We start from the raw sequence: 17,923 nt of genomic DNA, 5'->3' as shown, positions 1-17,923 counted from the left end.
CAGGTCCTCCTGTAACCGCGCTCAGCCATCTGTTTGGATATGCGTTCATAAACCGACCGATTCCTATACGACCCCACAAGCTTCGCTTGTATGGAGGTATCACCCCAAATACTGATAAAGTCCAAGACCTCACTGTCCCGCCACTGTACACCTCCATCGTTGTTGTCGTCCATCTTTACTCTGAAGTTGTCGCTAAGGAACCGCCGCACAATTGTGACGATTGTCGCTCAGTCGCTCTAGAGTGACGTAAAAGTCGCATTAAACGCGACATGACTGTTCAGACGGCGGGTGCGTTGCAAAATATCAGACACGTATCCGATATAGTACCACCTCTGAAAGCGACCCAGGTCAGATTTAAAAAAATCGGATTTCAAGTGACTTGAGCTGTTCACACGCTCATGAAAAAATCAGACCTGGGTCGTATGTAGGCAAAAAGATCGGATTTGGGTCGCATTTCACTGCTGTGTGAACTAGGCCTTTTTCGCTCTTGTGAAGTGTAAAATTAAAATAAAAAAATAAAATTTGTACAAATAAAAGTCCTACTAAAATGTTGCCAGTAGAATTTTCATACTTTTGTGTTTATTAAACTGATAATTTTCCATTAATACATGAGGGAAATTGTTAAATGGGTCAAATTGTGGGCCACACTAAAATGACTAACTGTATTCCAATTGTAAGGAAAATTAAACACATTCTATTCTTGAGAACTGGGACAAATCATGTCCTAAAATAAACTCATTATTATTAAAATTATTAATAAAACAATTATTTAAAACTAAAATGATTAAAAATGATTAATACCAACACTCTAATTCCATTTTGTTTTGGCAAAAAATTATATTAAGATTAATACGTATGAAATATATATAATTTATGACATGTTTTGGTTTGGTTTAATTTTTTTGTACCTGAACTTGCTCTGTGTCAGAAAACAGACTTGTTGAAATCCTTCAAAATCTAAAGCTAACAATACCTACTGATAACATCGGTTTAACAAATGTGCTATTATAATTATCATTTTCATTTTTACAAAAACATGATTTAATCTGGCATAAAAATGGTTTACTATACCCTAAGGACCCCTGTCTCTCTTCCTGGTTTAAAAAAGTCAGGAATACTGCTCAAACACTGGTAAACTTTCTATGTGTAGACAAATTCATTAAATATTATTTCTATCAGATGTGTCTCAACCATAACATGTCAACTCTGTAGTCCATCTAAATCAAAGCTAAATCAAAAATTATGCTTTAAAAATGTGTATTTTGATTAATATTAAGAGACACTTTAAGACATCTACATTTAATAAAAAATGAAATCACTAGGAGGTTTGCCTGTTACATGAGTTGAACCTTGTAAGATATATTTTCTAGCATAACTGAAGAGTAAAGATCAAAGATCCCTCAAAATACAGTTTTGTCCCAATTCTCAAAAATGAATGACACATATTTATCTCTTCATGTTTGTGAGAGAGTGTTGTATAGTTATTTAAGACAGATACAGTTGTCCCTGAGTGAGGTCACTGTGTCCTTCCTACAGTGGATGGATAGACGGAGCAGGAACAGATGAGCCACTCTGATGTACAGATCAGAATACTGGAAGGCTGAGATTGTATTTTTCACTGACTTCATATTGAATAACTTTTTCATGGATGAGCAGAAGGTTTAACTGGATGAGTGATCTGACTGAGTGTCTCTCTTCTGTGCTGCTGACTTTTTTCTGCTGACAGGCTGCTACTCCTGCTTCTATATTCTTACACACATATATGCTTCTTTTTCTTTTTTTTTCTCCAAAATCCTGGTTCATTCGCTCTCTCATCCCACAATTGGGGCATTATTGAGCAGCTCCACTCGAGCCGTTCAGGGTTGATTGCCTCGCTCAAGGGCACCTCAGCCACAGTTGTTAAGTGAGGCTGAACTTGTTCTCATAACTTCCTCACAGACTGATCCAGAGTCTGTGCTGTGTGGTTGTGATGAAATCACAGTATTTATAAAAAGAAAAACTGATCTAATATCCAAAATTGACCAATTCTGCCAAAATCAGCTAAGTTACAGCATTTAACATATTTCATTAGTCTTATATTGTACAACTGAATATTAGATCTTCACAGCCAGAGGTGACAACAGCATCAGCAATGAAACTAAATTATTGTGTATAATTTTCTCCCTCTCTCTGATTATTTTTGCAAATTAAATTAATAATCACTTGATAAAGCAGGCAGAATTTCAAACACCAGAAATTAGACTGTATGAGATAACATACAGTCAGCAGGTCATCATTGTGAAATAAACCCTGACAGGATGATGTAGGACTCAAACACAAAGTGGAAGTGTCCTCAGGAATCATCCTAAAGTTTTTTTTATTATTAGGTCATAAGTTTGTATATATTATAATAACATGAAAATATCTTGTCATTACATGAAAAATGTCATGTTACAACAATCAACTTCTCATGTTGTGTTGTGGTACTGTTTGTATCAATTTTTCTTTTTCTGGCATGGCAGCGATACACTGCTGTAGTTTGGCATATTTTGTGAAATTTAAAAAAGAGTTAAAACAACTACCAAACACAATAAACCAGGGTATTGATAAAAAGTATTGTTTTAACATCTTTACTGCAACTCAGGAATCATATTCATACTTGCCAACCCTCCGATTTTCCCAGGAGATACCAGTTTTTCACTGCTCTCTCTTAATGCTCTCCCAGGATCACAGTTTTCTTGTATTTCTCACATTTTCTGACAAATTTTCGACCTTTTTTCCTTCTCGCTGTTACAGACTTTGGCACTGTGCAGCATGTTTGAGCCCTACAGCTCCGAAAGTCTGTTTCCACCCGGACAACAACACAGCTACTCCAAACGAGACAAAGAGGAATTTCCATTTCTTAAGGAAATTTTAAAGGAGAGGGGCATGTATTTTGTAAAATCTGCTGCGTTGATTTTCTTTAAAGCACAGAGCAAAAGTATATGAATGAAAGAAAACTAATGAATATTAGTTTATACCTGAGACTTACACAAGTTCACACTAGAGGAGAAGCACTGTGCATTCTTTCCTGAGAATTAAATATAATTTTTTACATATTTAACATAAAATGTACTTTATGTTTTGTTAGTTTCATTCTTTAGAAGTCAGCAAAATGCAGGAAAAAAGGTTTCTGCATCCTCTCTATTTTTTAAGGTCTCAAGGTTGGCAACTATGATCATAATGGCATCAATACAGAGCATTTTCAAAGAGCATTCAAGGCCTGCTCTTCTTTCTCTTCTTCCCCTGCTGTACTAATTCTTGCTCCCTCTTGCTTTCCTGCTCAGTTGACGCTTCAGCCAGCCAATCAGGCCACTCGGCTGCTAACGCTAGGAAACGCTTCACCTTGCAGGGACTTTCCAACAGGAGGTCTCTCCCAGCAGGTAACAGGAACACGTCCAGTGCTCGCTGATGCCGCATGCATCAGGATCATCATCCTCACTGGCTGTTGTTGTGTTGTCTTCATCTGTTAGTGCTGTCGTCATCATCTTCATCCTAATGATAGTCATCTTCATCCTGAAACAGCAGCAGTTTTTCTTTGCTTGTCTTTTTTTGGTTCAGTCTCAGCTTTATTTTGTCACACAGCTGCTCTTGTTGTCTCCTTTTTTTGTTGTTCAAATGTTATATAAAATAGGTTGTCAGTGTGTATCTTGCTGTTGTCGGGCAGATCTCTCTGTGCATCCCAGCGCCCGCGGTGTCTCAGCATAATAAAGGCCACATCTCTACTCTCCCGTTATCTGTTCATGTCAGCATCGTCTGTATCTGCCCAGACTGCAACAAGGAAACTGTGATTTAGGACAGAGAGAGAGACAGGGTGTGGTTGAAGAGACGGCAGTTTAAAGACCGCAGGAGATAGACAGATGGACAGAAAGAGAGAGAATTTGCCAGAGTCCCGGCAGCAGTGACACCGCGGCGAGGCTAAGTTCCACGGCGCGGAGCTGCGCTAAATGTCACCCTCTAATATTCAAGCCCTCTTGACATTTGAAAGCGTATTAACATTTTTGGAGGAGGACGGGCCTTGATTCCAGGTTCTGCTTTCCATGTCGCAGCAGTTCAGCCAGTCTTCAAGCCACACATGTTCCTAATGAGACTGATAAGTGAGGTGGGGGGGGTCAGGTAATGGAGTCAGTTCACTAGTCAAGCAAAGAAGTCCAGAAAACCCACAGCAATCCAACAGCATGAGGGAAGCAAGTGAAATGGAGTGTTGTAGAAACGTATTTTATGGAACTACAAATGAAATTCTTATTGGAATAATTACACTTGTCAAATATTCAGACTGAAGACAAAGACCGGCACATGAAAGAGGAAGTCTTGGCCCTGGATTTCTGTTATTCAGCTACATCAGAAGCCCCACAACATTAGCAGTTGCCCCCATAGGCTAAAGTGTCATTAACTGAAGACTGACCGAATCCTAGTCCTAATTTATTTTATGGAACTACAAATGAAATTAGAATTCTGAAATAGTAGCCTTGATTTACCTTAACTGCAGAGAGAAAGCCTTTTTTGAATCACTTATAATAGAGACAGGCCCTTCTTAGTAAGAAGCAAAGTTTTTAAAAACGAAATACTGTTTCCATCCACAAATTTATTGCAGTCAGTCCTTTTTTGCCTTTTTGTTTGCTGTTAAGCCACTGACAAAGAAACTCAATACTTCCTGCATGTACATTTCACATTAAAAGCCTTCTGAAGATGGTAGTTTGTATTATGAAACATCTGAACACTAGTTGAGTTCCATTTACAGTAACTTAACACCAAATTAAACAACTGCAAAGCCATAATAATCACAGAATGACAGAATGAACAGTATTTGTGTTATAAAAGTATGACATGACTCTGGTAGACTATATGGCCAAAAGCTCTGTTATGTGAACATCCCTATTTTTTACAGTTTTGGTAGGAAGACCTTGTCTGACCTGCTCAGAACTTATCCATCACGTTTTGGATGAACAGGAACCAGCTGTGAGGTGGGCCTGATCAGCCAGCATCAGTTTAGGACCTCACTAATGCAACCTCATCTGAATGGGAGCAAATCTGTGGAGCCAGCTTTCAAAATCTGGTGAAAAGCCAGAAACGAGAAGGATGTTATTATAGCAGCACATTAATGTCCAAATTCATAGCATCCTCACATGAGCCTCCACTTTTTTTTATGGAAAATGTGGGTTTTAAGGCTGATTTATGAAGACTGCCTCCCTACGCGAGTCTAAATGACTCTATATCATCTATAAAAGCAGTTTTTCCTCATGCAATGAATTCATGACGCTGGCACTATTGCTATAGTTGTGCCATGACAGTTAATAAGAACATACAGAACTGTACATTGCTCATTGCTTTAACGGAATCCTGATCTTTATAAACACATATCTGCATACAAATGCAGAGTCAAAGGCAAGGGACGGGATTTTGGCAACTGAAGCATTCTGCTTTTATTTTCTAGTAATTTTGTAGTGCAAGTAGAATTGCCCAAGTGAGGGCCTTTGGTTGCATGCAGGCAAACAGTCTGTGTGGGGAGCAAAAGAGGTGGCAGTGGCTGAACTGCAATCTTAGAAGCGATCAGATATCATCTGACGATGATTTAGCTTGTTATTCATTCATTTTGTATTTTTTAAATAATGTCTTCTGTCTTCTGTTCTTGGGTTGCTAATCAGACTGTAAACAATGATCAGCACACAGAAGAGGAAGGCCCTAATATATGTTGACCAGGCGTCCTGAAAAATTAATGTCCCGAATTCTGAATCCTGATGTGTTTGTCCCAAAAATGAACCCTTTTAGTAAGAGATAATATGAACAAGCTGTGTTTATGCTGGGAGACTGGACTTGGCTTGAGACTTGATGGCAAAAACACTGAAAAGACCTGACTTAGTGAGACAGTAATATTGCACTTTTTGGAGCATGACACAAAGAAAAAGCAGCAGCTGTAAAGAAGACTATTGCAGTGATTATACTATGATGAATAAGAGATTGATTGATTGATGTACACACTTGGAGTCATACATTATATGGACACACTGACTTGAGCGATGAATGTGCTATCTGCTGTATGAGATGGAAATCAATGCTGAGTCGATGGCAGGTGACCTCCTGTTGAATAGACTCACAGTTAACTGGAGGGCTCTCTGCAGCCTCACTGCTGTGTACGTCCTCACTCAATGAACCCAACATGTCAGACCACTGAAGGAACGACTGAAATCAAGGGCCGTTCTCTCTCTGCTCCATCCTGTGACCTGTGAATCTGACATTCACACCATGAATCTCTCGGCTGTTTTTATGCTGACGCACAGCAGGCGGAGCTCAACCCGCAGGTTTAACCCCAGTCCTTTACATTGAAGTCACAGCGTGCATGTCAATGGATCGAAAACTATCTCTAACATGAGTGAAGGCTGCTCCACAGTTGTGTTGCGGTGGTGTTGCATCAGGTATAATGAGACATTCAAAACCACAGTTAGTCAATTAGTGATGGCTGACAGATATTTATGTGAAGCCTTGTACTTTGTCCTCTAATGTGACTTTGACGTCACTTACGTGCACACAGAAAGTCAATTGCAAACAAGTTATTGGACAATAGTTTGTGGTAAAGTCAAACTGTCATAAGTTACCTGTGTGTCCAGTTTTAAAGTCCTTGTAAGGGAAAAGGGAGTTTTTCCTCTAAACATGTGATAAAAGTTAGAAAATAGTTGCAGAAGAAGTGAAAAGACTCAGGACTATGTAGTTCTGAATTTCTATGATCAAGGATTTTTTTGTATGACCCAAAAGCTCGGTGACGAGCTGGATCCATTGTCCCCCAACACTACCTACAGTCCAATGGTACCACCTTACCTCCTCCTGAATAGTCAGTTACAAACATACCTTCAGCAACTCTCAGTCCAAATCAGCCCAGCAGTTCACTTCAGCTCACTTCAGTTCCAACAACCAGTCAGAAAAAAAAAAAACATCCTGTCACCATCCTCTGGCTCTGGTGGCTCAAACATGTCTGGACATGTCCAATAAAACTGCTGGATGGTTGTTTTCAGGTTGTAGTGGTGTTTGACACTGAGATAGCAGAGTGGACATGCCCCCAGCATTTCAGAGCAGAGAAAACTTTTGAGACCTAATTTTATACACTTATGACTCATTCACTTTGCAATATATGGCAATGTTTTACCTTTTTTCTCTGTCCCTCTGAAGAAGACCATGAGAGGAGGTTAAAAGTTCTGGTAAAAGTAGTACAGCAAGTAGAACTTGAGTTAGGGTTTGGTTTTTTTTTGACAAACTGTATTTTTTTTTTTTGCTTTTGCATTTTCATCTCTCTGTTTCCATTTCCATTTGAGCTGATGATATTTTTCATGGATTCCACTCTTACAGCAATCAACAACGTTTAATAACTGCTCCTCTGCTTCCTGACTTCTTCTCCCTTTCCTTCCTTTTACTCCTTCTTCTTCCCGTTCTGTTGCTCCTCCCTGGTCTCCCACCCTGCCTCCTTCTCCTCCTCTCTGACCCCTCTCTGGCTGTAGAACCAGCTCCTAAGGAGACACAGGTTGCCCGCCGTTTCTCTCTTACTTCCTCTCTCGCCTCCTCCACCTCCTCCACCTTCGCCACGAGACGCACAAAAGGTACTCGATTAGCTGTCCAAAGTCTTCCTGCCTCCTCATTTTGCTATTCCCATATTTTCTTGCTTTCTCTTTCTCTTTCTCTTTTCTGTTCACAGTCATTACTTTTTACATAATCACACAGACAGCAAACTAATGAAGTTTCTCGTACTGTTCACAGTGTGCATGTATTGTATTGTCTGATAGGCTCTTTCAGTGGGGAATAAAAATGTGGGTAAACCCTGTAACAGCGTTTGCATCATATTTGATACATGACGTTCTGAGACCTCTACAACAATATGATCAACACTGTTCTGAAAACACCATTGTATGTAATCTGAGACATGGCTGCCTTCATGTTTTTGGCAGGGAAATCTTTGCTAATTTTAAAAATGTTACAATAAGAATAACAGTTTAATTGTTACTAATATTTCAATATGGATATTTACATTAGTGAAACAACCAATAATTATATTTTGTAGCTAATTTTATTGTCAAATCATGTTGAAAATGTGTGTATCAGATATCAAATACAGCTGGTACAAAAGATAATGTATTTGTGAATCCCTCAATCATTATTCTCATGAATTTTATGATGCAATCTGCATTATTCCACCGCAATCACAAAAATACTCTAAAACAAACTAATTTAAGAGTCATCTTTAATGTTTTTTGCATATGCAACCTGCTCTCATTATAATCACGTGTGTGTTGCAAACACCTATGAGCAAGTGAGCAACTAGCTAATAATTGCTATTTTAATCGTTTCATTAAACATTTCCTGGTCTGTCATAATTGTTATATTAACCAATTCAGTTTACATCAACTGAGCTGTTTTTGCTGAGCAAAATGTGAAATAAAAAAGCTCCCGCTTGAATGAAGAAGAACCAAACTAACTGAAATGTGCCAAATTTTCTAAAAGCAATGAAAAATACTTGTTATTGTTTCTAAAATAAAAATAATTGTGATCAGTGACTTTTTATAAATGCCCGACATGATGCAAACAAAAAATCATGTAAATGATTTTTTTAATCAATAGATCAATAAACACTTCAATTAAAACAAAAGATCATTCTCTAGCAATTCTTTCATATTTAATTCATATTATAATGCAGAGAGGCCAATGTAAATAATTCTTTCCTGTTAATGTATAGTCAGGGTTAGGGTTTTTCCTCCTAAATCAGAAACACAGAGAAGAAAATCTAAATCTATCAGTACCATTACCTTTTTTCTGCTTCACACCCATCGTGGATGCATTCCAGAATAATCTTTCCTCATTTTATGCATTCATTGTTATCAGACGCCACAGATATATCCATACTTTCAAACGTTTGGTGGCATCTCAGCGTGCTCAACTGCCAGCTCCGTCAAATACATCCTGCTTGACTGTATCTGTTGCAGTGGTGGGCCAATCATTCATATGAACTGAAGAACACTATTTTTTTCTGGATGCAGGTTTTAAAAAATGCTTAAATGCAGGTATTGTTGGACTGTAGAAGATTTGATAAACCTGACACTTCAGTCAGTTATAGAGGTATACAGGTAGACGTATTAAAGGTATAGAGCAGAGATACTCAACCCTAAACAGCAGAAAGTCCCCAGGAAACAATGTGGCTCTTTCTTGAAAACTGTATTAACAGGCAGAACTTCTTCTTTAGTGTTTATTGGCAGTTGGAAAACTGGAACCACTTCTTGTTCTCTTAAAGTGAACTTACACAATTTACACACATGTAAAGTTTATATAGTATACATCCCTTGGATGAATGCTAAGAACTGACATATATGTATTCAGGGTTAAAATTAGAAAATACACACAGTGTACATCCCATGTTATCGTTTTCCAACAAATCCTTCACTATCATAGGTCAGTCATGGCATAAACTCAGTCAAATTTAATCTGTGTGTACATGGATAGAGAGGGGGCAAAGAAAAAGACATTTTCTTATTACCTTCTCCCCATTTGCTTCTGTCTTGAAATTTATGAGATGCATAGAGAAGTCAAGCCTTTGCTGAGAACGAAAACAATGTTAAAAGGAAAAAAAGTTGCAAATGAGTAGACATACATGGATATTCTTTTTTTTTTTTTTTTTTTTAAAAAAGCGACTAAGGAAATAAGAATTTTGATAAGCTGACATTTGAAATGTCGGGTGGCATTCAAAGTGGCAGTAGAAGTGCAATTTACTGCAGGAATACAGATGAGAAGTTCATTTTCAAGCAGGCACAGGCAGGGGAGGAATTAAAAACAGCAGAAGAGAGCTATTGAAGTTTTCCCTTGAACTATTTCTACTCATTCTGTCCTCGACTTTTATTATATTTCTTTTTTTTTCCTGAATGCAGTCAAGAGTGTTTCAATAACCTTCGAGTGACGAGAGCATTACATTGGCTGTAAAGTGCTCAGTGGAGTCGGGAACTTGGCTCAAGCTTTTTAGCCTCTAATTTTAATTTTCATCACCTTGTGCACTAAAATCATGAGAAAATGTTAGACTTCTTTGCTTCAATACAAACATACACACAGCGGCACCACTGTACACATCACGTTTGTGTCATACACATTTACCATAGGTGGCCCTGGTGGGGTTGATTAGTCTGAGCCTACAACAGCCAAGGAGGCCATTTTGACCATTTTCATTTTCTAATTTATATGTTCAATAACTTTAATGAATTAAAAAAATACAACGCTGCTGGAAATGTGTCTTGGTTGCTCAGCAACTACCATTATCTCTGTCAATAAAACTGAACAAGTGGTCTTGACTTCCAATTTCCCAACATTAAATTACAAATGATTAATGAATTAGTCTCAATTAAAAAATACAGTAGGGAAGAGTAGGGACAGTTGTAACACTTTTTGTCTCAGCACCTATAACTCACTGATTTTTTGTATTAAAACTCTCAAATGTTGAAACAAAGTCCTCTTGAATATTATTCACACTTAATGGATTACTTTATTTTTGGTGGCTAGTACCTTGTACAACCCCACTTAAAAAAATCTAAACTATTCCTTTAAAGGGGCAATTCACCCAAAAATGAAAATTCAGTCATTATCTACTCTCCCTCATGCCAATTGAAGGTCAGGTTTAGTTTTTTAGTTCACAAAACCCTGCTGGAGTTTCACAGGAAAACAGTGTTGCAGAATCTCCCAAACAATGGAAGTGAATGGTGACCAGTTTTCAAATGTAAAAAAACCAGCAGAATAAAAATATGAATGCCTCCATACTGCTCGTCTGGTGTAATCCAAGTCTCCTAAAGTCCCATTATGCCAAGTTGACTAAAAAAATGTTATTTACACCACGTTTTTATCCTGAATCTTCACTGTAGATCTTTAGCTTGGAGCCATGTTCACATGCACACTGTCTGCAGTGGGTTTGTGTGGTGTGACGGTGTGCAAATGTTGGGGCTTTAGGAGACTTGAATTATACCAGATGAGCAGTATGGAGGCATTTTATGCTTTTTTTCCAGTTTTTTTTTTTTTTTTTGAAAACTGGTTAACATTCACTTCCATTGTTTGGGAGACTCTGCAGCGCTCCAGCAGTGTTTTATGGACTAACAAAATAAACCCAACCCTCAATCAGCATGGGGGTGAGTAGATAATGAGTGAATCTTCATTTTTGGGTGAACTATCCCTTTAATGGATTCCTCCATGTTCACCTGTTGCCCTGGCAAATTCAGCATGTAAAGTACATAATAATGCAAATAAAATCCACAGCACTAATTCCATCAGCAGTCAGAGTAGAGCAGTCAGGACACACTAGTATGACATGACTGTTTTGTAGCAGTGTAGGAAACTCAGTTCGAAAAAACTTCATCCACTGCCCAAGTTTGAATTGAATGCAGCCATAATAACCACACCAGACTACAGCATGCAGGGTTGAATGTTTAGTATGGACCTCATTCCACAGCATTTTTAATTTGACATTTTTTGTGCACAAGGAAATCAATTGAGTTTAGAGATACTTATGAGCCAATTTGAAGTTTCTCTCAGACTATAAGAAGGAGTCTAGGCAGGATGAATTCTATATTCTTTCTACCTAATAAATAATGCATTTGATTAAAGTAGGGCTGCCTAAAGTGACAGTTGGTGGTGAGCCTCAGTCTTTTAACACTGATGGTGGTCATTATTAAAGCCACAGAGGTAACACGGTTATAAAATCACTCATCCAACCAGTAACAACCATGAACATTTTTTGTTTGTTTTTTTCAGTTTGCTGCTGTTCTCCAGCAGTGCCACCACTTCCTCTGCATACCATAATGTTACCCTATGGGAACTGTCGCTCTTTCATAATAGGCTGAATACAGTCATAACAAACATTTGTAAAACGTACAACTGAAACTGACAGATGGAAGCTCAGTGTAACACATTTCATGACTTAAACTGTTGTCTAAAGGGATTTGTTTGGGAGGTGATGCTGTGTGCCGGCCTTGTTTTTAAACTGTTAACTAAGCCTCTGGTTGCATGTTATTTCCCCTGGCCAGGTCCCCTCTCTGCTAGCATAAAGAGCAAGAGACATGAGATAAAGAGTGACCCCACTCCATTTGGTTATGAAGGTACTTGGACATGTCAAGATATTGATGTTAATGTACAGGCTCCGAGCATGCTGGGCCTTGTAGCCTGTTGTTTGGTTGAATAGGCACAACTTTTTTTTTTTTTTTTTTTTTTTTTTTGAGAATGTGGTTTGTGTGTGTATATGTGCACATATTTGTGTGCTTGTTCACCTCACATATTTCTGTTTCTTGCCTGCTGTGTTGACTTGTGATTTGTGTTGTGACGTGATGTTTTAAAATGCATGAGCATCAAATGAAAGGAGGGTATATGCAAGTGCTGTGATGTTTGTGACTCAAAAAAAGTCCTGCAAGTCATTAGAATGAGAAACCTTCTCAAAATAATTACTTAGCATTTTATAATATTATCTCATACTAATGGCATAGTATCTCATAATACTGACTTAGTATATCATACTAATGACTTAGTATATCATAATACTGACTTAGTATATCATACTAATGACTTAGTATATCATAATACTGACTTAGCATCTCATAATACTGACTTAGTATATCATAATAATGGCTTAGTATATCATAATACTGACTTAGCATCTCATAATACTGACTTAGTATATCATAATAATGACTTAGTATATCATAATACTGACTTAGCATATCATGATAATGACTTAGTATCTCATAATAATGACTTAGTATCTCATAATAATGACTTAGTATCTAATAATAATGACTTAATATATCATAATAATGACTTAGTATCTCATAATAATGACTTAGTATATCATGATACTGACTTAGCATCTCATAATACTGACTTAGTATATCATATTAATGACTTAGCATCTCATAATACTGACTTAGTATATCATATTAATGACTTAGTATATCATAATACTAACTTAGCATCTCATGATACTGACTTAGTATATCATAATACTGACTTAGTATATCATAATAATGACTTAGTATATCATAATAATGACTTAGTATATCATAATAATGACTTAGTATATCATAATAATGACTTAGCATCTAATAATACTAACTTAGTATCTAATAATAATGACTTAACATGTCATAATAAGGACTTGGTATCTCATAATAATGACTTAGCACCACATAATAATGACTTAGCATCTCATAATAATGACTTAGCATCTCATAATAATGACTTAGTAGCTAATAATAATGACTTAGTATCTCATAATAATGACTTAACATGTCATAATAAGGACTTGGTATCTCATAATAGTGACTTAGCACTCACTGGGTCTTTTTTCACCACATTGTCAGAAATGGACTTCCATAAGTATCAGATATAGTATTTTGTTGTAGTTTTGTTGTGGTGCAGGGTTTGTTGTAGGCCAGTTAACTACTTGTTTGATTTATGCATGCATAGAGCTACACTGCTCCAGATAGACTGAATTTCATTCTATCTATCAGCACCTTCACGTTTTAAATGTTGGTTGTGGCTGAAGATGTAGAGTGGCGATCATCATGAAAAGAATGGTATAAAGCATTTGGCTTCCCTCCAGATACTTTGCGTGGTGCTATGGCTGCAGTCAAGAAACGTCAGAGTATGACTAGCAGCACTGCTACTGCTGCTGACGGCACCTCAGCTGTGCCCAGATCCACCTCCCAGCCAGGTAACAGGAGAGGACTGCTCCTCTCATACACTCATTTGTGTGGTTGGTGGAAGTGTTTTTTTTTTTTTTTTTTTGTTTTTTTTGTTTTGTTTTGTTTTTTTCATTTTACATGTTGATAAGCTGTTGAGAAATTTCAATTTTTTGATTGTTGTTTGGTGTTGGTCTTTTCTTATATATTATTCATTTTTCAGACGTTTAACTTCATCTTCCTTCTGCAGCACCTTGATTTCTGCCCTCAAACTGGTGTTAAAGAAACAGTTCTCCAAAACCTCAGCTGGAATGGAAATCATTGTTTTACAGAATGCTTAGATAGAACTTTTCATTTTGGCTAGGAACTCTCATCCATAAAGCGTGCTCGATCATGTCTGTCATGCATATAGGATCAGTTAGCAGTATTAGACATTGTTCAGTAACACTTTATTTGAAGGTGTGTGCATAAGACAGTCATGATGCTGTCATAACCATGACCTTTTAGTGAACATGACAGAGTCCTAAGGAATGATTGACTGTTGTAATTAATTATCATTTGGTCAATTATGTCATTTTAATACAAAGTTAATATTTGAGATTTCTATGTTATGACAACTTGACAATATGAAAAAGATTTAACAAGACGGAAAATATGTAACAAGCTGAAAAGTGATGTATCAAGACAAAAAAGATGTAACAAGACAAAAAAGACATATCAAGACAATAAACACGTAACAAGACAGAAAAGACGTAATGACAAAAAAGACATAACACGACAAAAAAGTCTTATCAAGACAAAAGAATGGTGCAAGAATATGAAAAATTACTTAAAGATGTAAAAGAACAAATGAGACTAAGAAGATGAAAAGTGATGTGAAGGAATGTAACATAATGAGACAAAAAAATACATAACAAGACCAAAAATGACGCAATGAGACGAAAAGGATGAAAAAGATGTAACAAGAGGAAAAGGACATAACAAGACAAAAAAGACAATGCAAGACATAAACTGCTGAAAAACATCAGAAAAGAGGTTCAGGTAGCTTAGTTCAGAAACAGTCAGTAGAAATGTCCTGCAGAGGACGACTTTTTATTTTGCCTGCAGTCAAGAAGTTTAGTCTGTACTGCTAGTTAAGTAAAGAATGTGTGTACTTTTGCCACCTCTGATGCACACCCCTTCAAATAAAGTGTTCCTGACTGTTCTACCTGCTCTCAGGTTTGATCAGCGTGTGAGAAGCTTGACTACAGGATTAATTCTAAGAAACAGACTCTACAAGCTTTCATGATGATGGAAGACTAATGACGTAACTGCACAGCAACTTTGCTTCTCCGTCAATGAAGCACCATCACCTGCCAACTGGAACAGCAGTATCCTTGTTTATGAGTACATTTTGGTGGTTAATAATATGTATTGATTCCATGCAGGCTGGGCCCAGAGACGCCTCCCCTCCATGGACACAGACGACTTTGAGACGATCCATTCCAGCGCAGAGGAATCCTCCAACTCCTCAGAAGAAGAAGGCAACAACAAAAATGTAGGTTACACCCAAGATTGCGTTTTTAAATTGATTGATTTGATTTAGCCTAAGTTCTTTGATTCTGGATTGAAACAAACGTTGGCCTGAGTGAAAAACATAGCTCGACCCATCTCACTCCTGCCCTGCTGGGTCACGTCAGCTTTCACCATAAATCATCACATACACGATCACTCACCATCCCTCGACAGCTCTCCACTCATCCCTCATTTCCTCTCCACTCATCCTTCACTTTCCCCTCTTTTCTTCTAAATCCCCTACTGATCCCCCTGAAAGAGAAGCCCGCCGCTGCTTAATTATTTCCCATGGACATGTGTCTCATTAGCAGCGGGCACTGACGACTTGACATTTAAGAAGCGAGGGAGGAGAGAGGGGAGTCGGGGAGGATTATAGCTGCACAGGTCTGCTGGGCATGGCTGCCTCTCTACATCCATTATAATCTGTGTGATGTACAGTAGAGAGCCATGCACACAAACACTGAGCATGTTAGTGACGCACACTCTTTCAAAGAATTGACATTTTTGCATCAGATGAAAGATGGGCAAATTAAATTATTTGCATTTAATCACAGAATCCTGCCTGTGGCTGTAACAGCAGACAACAAGGACAAAGTGAATAAGCAGGACTCCTGTCTTTGTGTGGAGTCTGGATGTAATAAAAACCTCAGTGATATCTGCTTGTCAATCAGCCTGTCAAATCCTTTTGAATCCTTTAAAGCTGCACTGATCAATAATTTTTCATTGATCAGCGCAGTACAAACAGAGAAAAAACAGAGCCAAGAAGAGAGTGAAGAGTAAATTTAGTGGACTGTGTGTGATGTTAGCTCGTTGTGAGCCCCCCCCCTCAAAAAAACCACTTCATTACTGCATCTTTTTTTCATGACTCTGTTTATTACTCTGTGACAAATAAGACAGAAGAAAACACTATGAAACTCCAATAAAAAAGAAAATCAAAATCATATGCATATACACACACATGCACATTTCTATATGCATACACAGATATATATATCAGGCTATCAGGTATATACTTGTAAGGAAATCAGTAATGCACATATTAGGGATAGTCCCCCTCAAAATGAAAATTCAGTCATTATCTACTCGACAATGGGAATGAATGGAAGTGAATGGTGACCAGTTTTTAAATTTAAAAAACAACAGAATAAAAACATAAAATGCCTCCATACTGCTCGTCTGGTGTAATCCAAATCTCCTAAAGCCCCAACATGCCAAGTTGAATAAAAACTGTTATTTACACCATGTTTTTATCCTGAATTTTCACTATAGATCCTTAGCTTGGAGCCACATGCACACTGGGTGTATGTGGTGTGACGGTGTGCAAACAGCATGTTGGGATGGGTTTTTTTTTTTTCCCTGTTGTTTTTCACATTTGAAAACTGATCACCATGCATCAATGTTGTTTGGGAGATGCTGCAACACTTGTTTCCTGTGAAACTGCCAGTCAGCATGAGGGTGAGTAGATTATGACTAAATTTTCATTTTTGTGTGAACTATCTCTTTAAGTGAGCATGCAGAATCTTTCTTTTTTTATGGAATAGTTGGCAGTTAAACTTTAATGTGGTTAATGAGGGGATTCCATACTTTATAGAAAGTCTTTGTGGAGCCCATTAATGAGTATTTTATTGTCCCTATTTTTTCTTATCCAGTGAGTAAAGGTAGGTGGGTGTGCATCTTTCCATTTAAGTAAAATTAGGAATGTGGCAAGCAGGGTAGCAAAAGCAATACAATCGGCCTCAGACTTGGACAGTATAGGGGGTCTGGAGGGGTACCAAAGACAGCTAGAATGGGCGCAGGTCAGTTTGTTCAGGTGTTCTGCAATTGTTTAAAGATGAGAGACCAAAATTCTTGAAACTTAGCGACCAGAACACATAGGCATGAGAAGTGGGAGATGGAGCATGAAGGATTTACATCTGGGATGTATTTAGACCAGATCTGGGCAAAATGGGGCCGGATGCAGCCCTCTGAAAGGTTTCATATGGCCCGCAGCCCACAGTTCATCACATGGTAATTCAGAAAGGATGAGCAACAGTAGAAGTGTCCTATATAGAACACTTCTGACCATCCCGTTATTAGAGATTTGGACATTATGAGGACGTTATATCATTTGTGTCTGGTCCACAGCAGCCTGATCAATTTCTCATGTGAACCCCCATGAAAAATAATTGCCCACCCCTGATTTAGATCATTTCTTCTTTGTCCATTGAGCATAGTTCAAAACTCATTACTGCATCTTAAAGGATAAATCTGTGATATAATTACTGTACTAAATCATCAAAATGACCATGGTGTGTCATAAGAGATAAAGAAAACATGGCAAAAAAGATGTAACAAGTATTATTTGCATATTCATGAATCCTTGCATACTAAACAAAGGCGAGGTGTTGAGCTATATGTAAGGCATTTGAACAAGGAATTTGAATTTATTTGGCAAAAAAAAACATATCAGACATAGCATTTCATATTGTTTTAAACATGACTGGAGGGAGGATTTAAGTAGCGTTTATTAGTTTGAGCTCATATAATCTGCTGTTGGGGATATTTATTATTTTACCAGTGAAAGTAACAGTCAGCTAAAATTGAGGAACTATTTGTCAGCATTAAGGTTTAGTAAAATCCACGAATTTCACCAAAACTGTAACCACTTTCAGAATGGACCTGTCAAAACGTAG

At 37.6% G+C, this 17,923-nt stretch overlaps 1 protein-coding gene across 8 annotated transcripts in view; it reads left to right on the top strand.

The window, feature by feature from the left end:
- mcf2l2 (MCF.2 cell line derived transforming sequence-like 2) overlaps nt 1–17,923 on the top strand; it is a 191,871-nt gene that overhangs the window by 160,608 nt on the left and 13,340 nt on the right. For 6 of the 8 annotated variants that reach the window (XM_084722383.1, XM_084722388.1, XM_084722382.1 and 3 more), the window contains exons 28-32: nt 3,306–3,401; nt 7,506–7,604; nt 12,051–12,122; nt 13,619–13,729; nt 15,125–15,234. In XM_084722383.1, coding sequence (XP_084578509.1) covers nt 3,306–3,401; nt 7,506–7,604; nt 12,051–12,122; nt 13,619–13,729; nt 15,125–15,234 — 488 coding nt within the window. The remainder of the gene's footprint in view (nt 1–3,305; nt 3,402–7,505; nt 7,605–12,050; nt 12,123–13,618; nt 13,730–15,124; nt 15,235–17,923) is intronic. The other 2 variants (XM_084722389.1, XM_084722390.1) reach the window with 2 other exon arrangements.

This window comes from Lutjanus erythropterus, chromosome 7 (assembly GCF_056507025.1).
Source record: "Lutjanus erythropterus isolate fLutEry1 chromosome 7, fLutEry1.hap2, whole genome shotgun sequence".
NCBI lineage: Eukaryota > Metazoa > Chordata > Actinopteri > Lutjaniformes > Lutjanidae > Lutjanus > Lutjanus erythropterus.
Note: the sequence above shows the minus strand (reverse complement) of the source record. Positions and strands in the feature narration are given on the sequence as shown.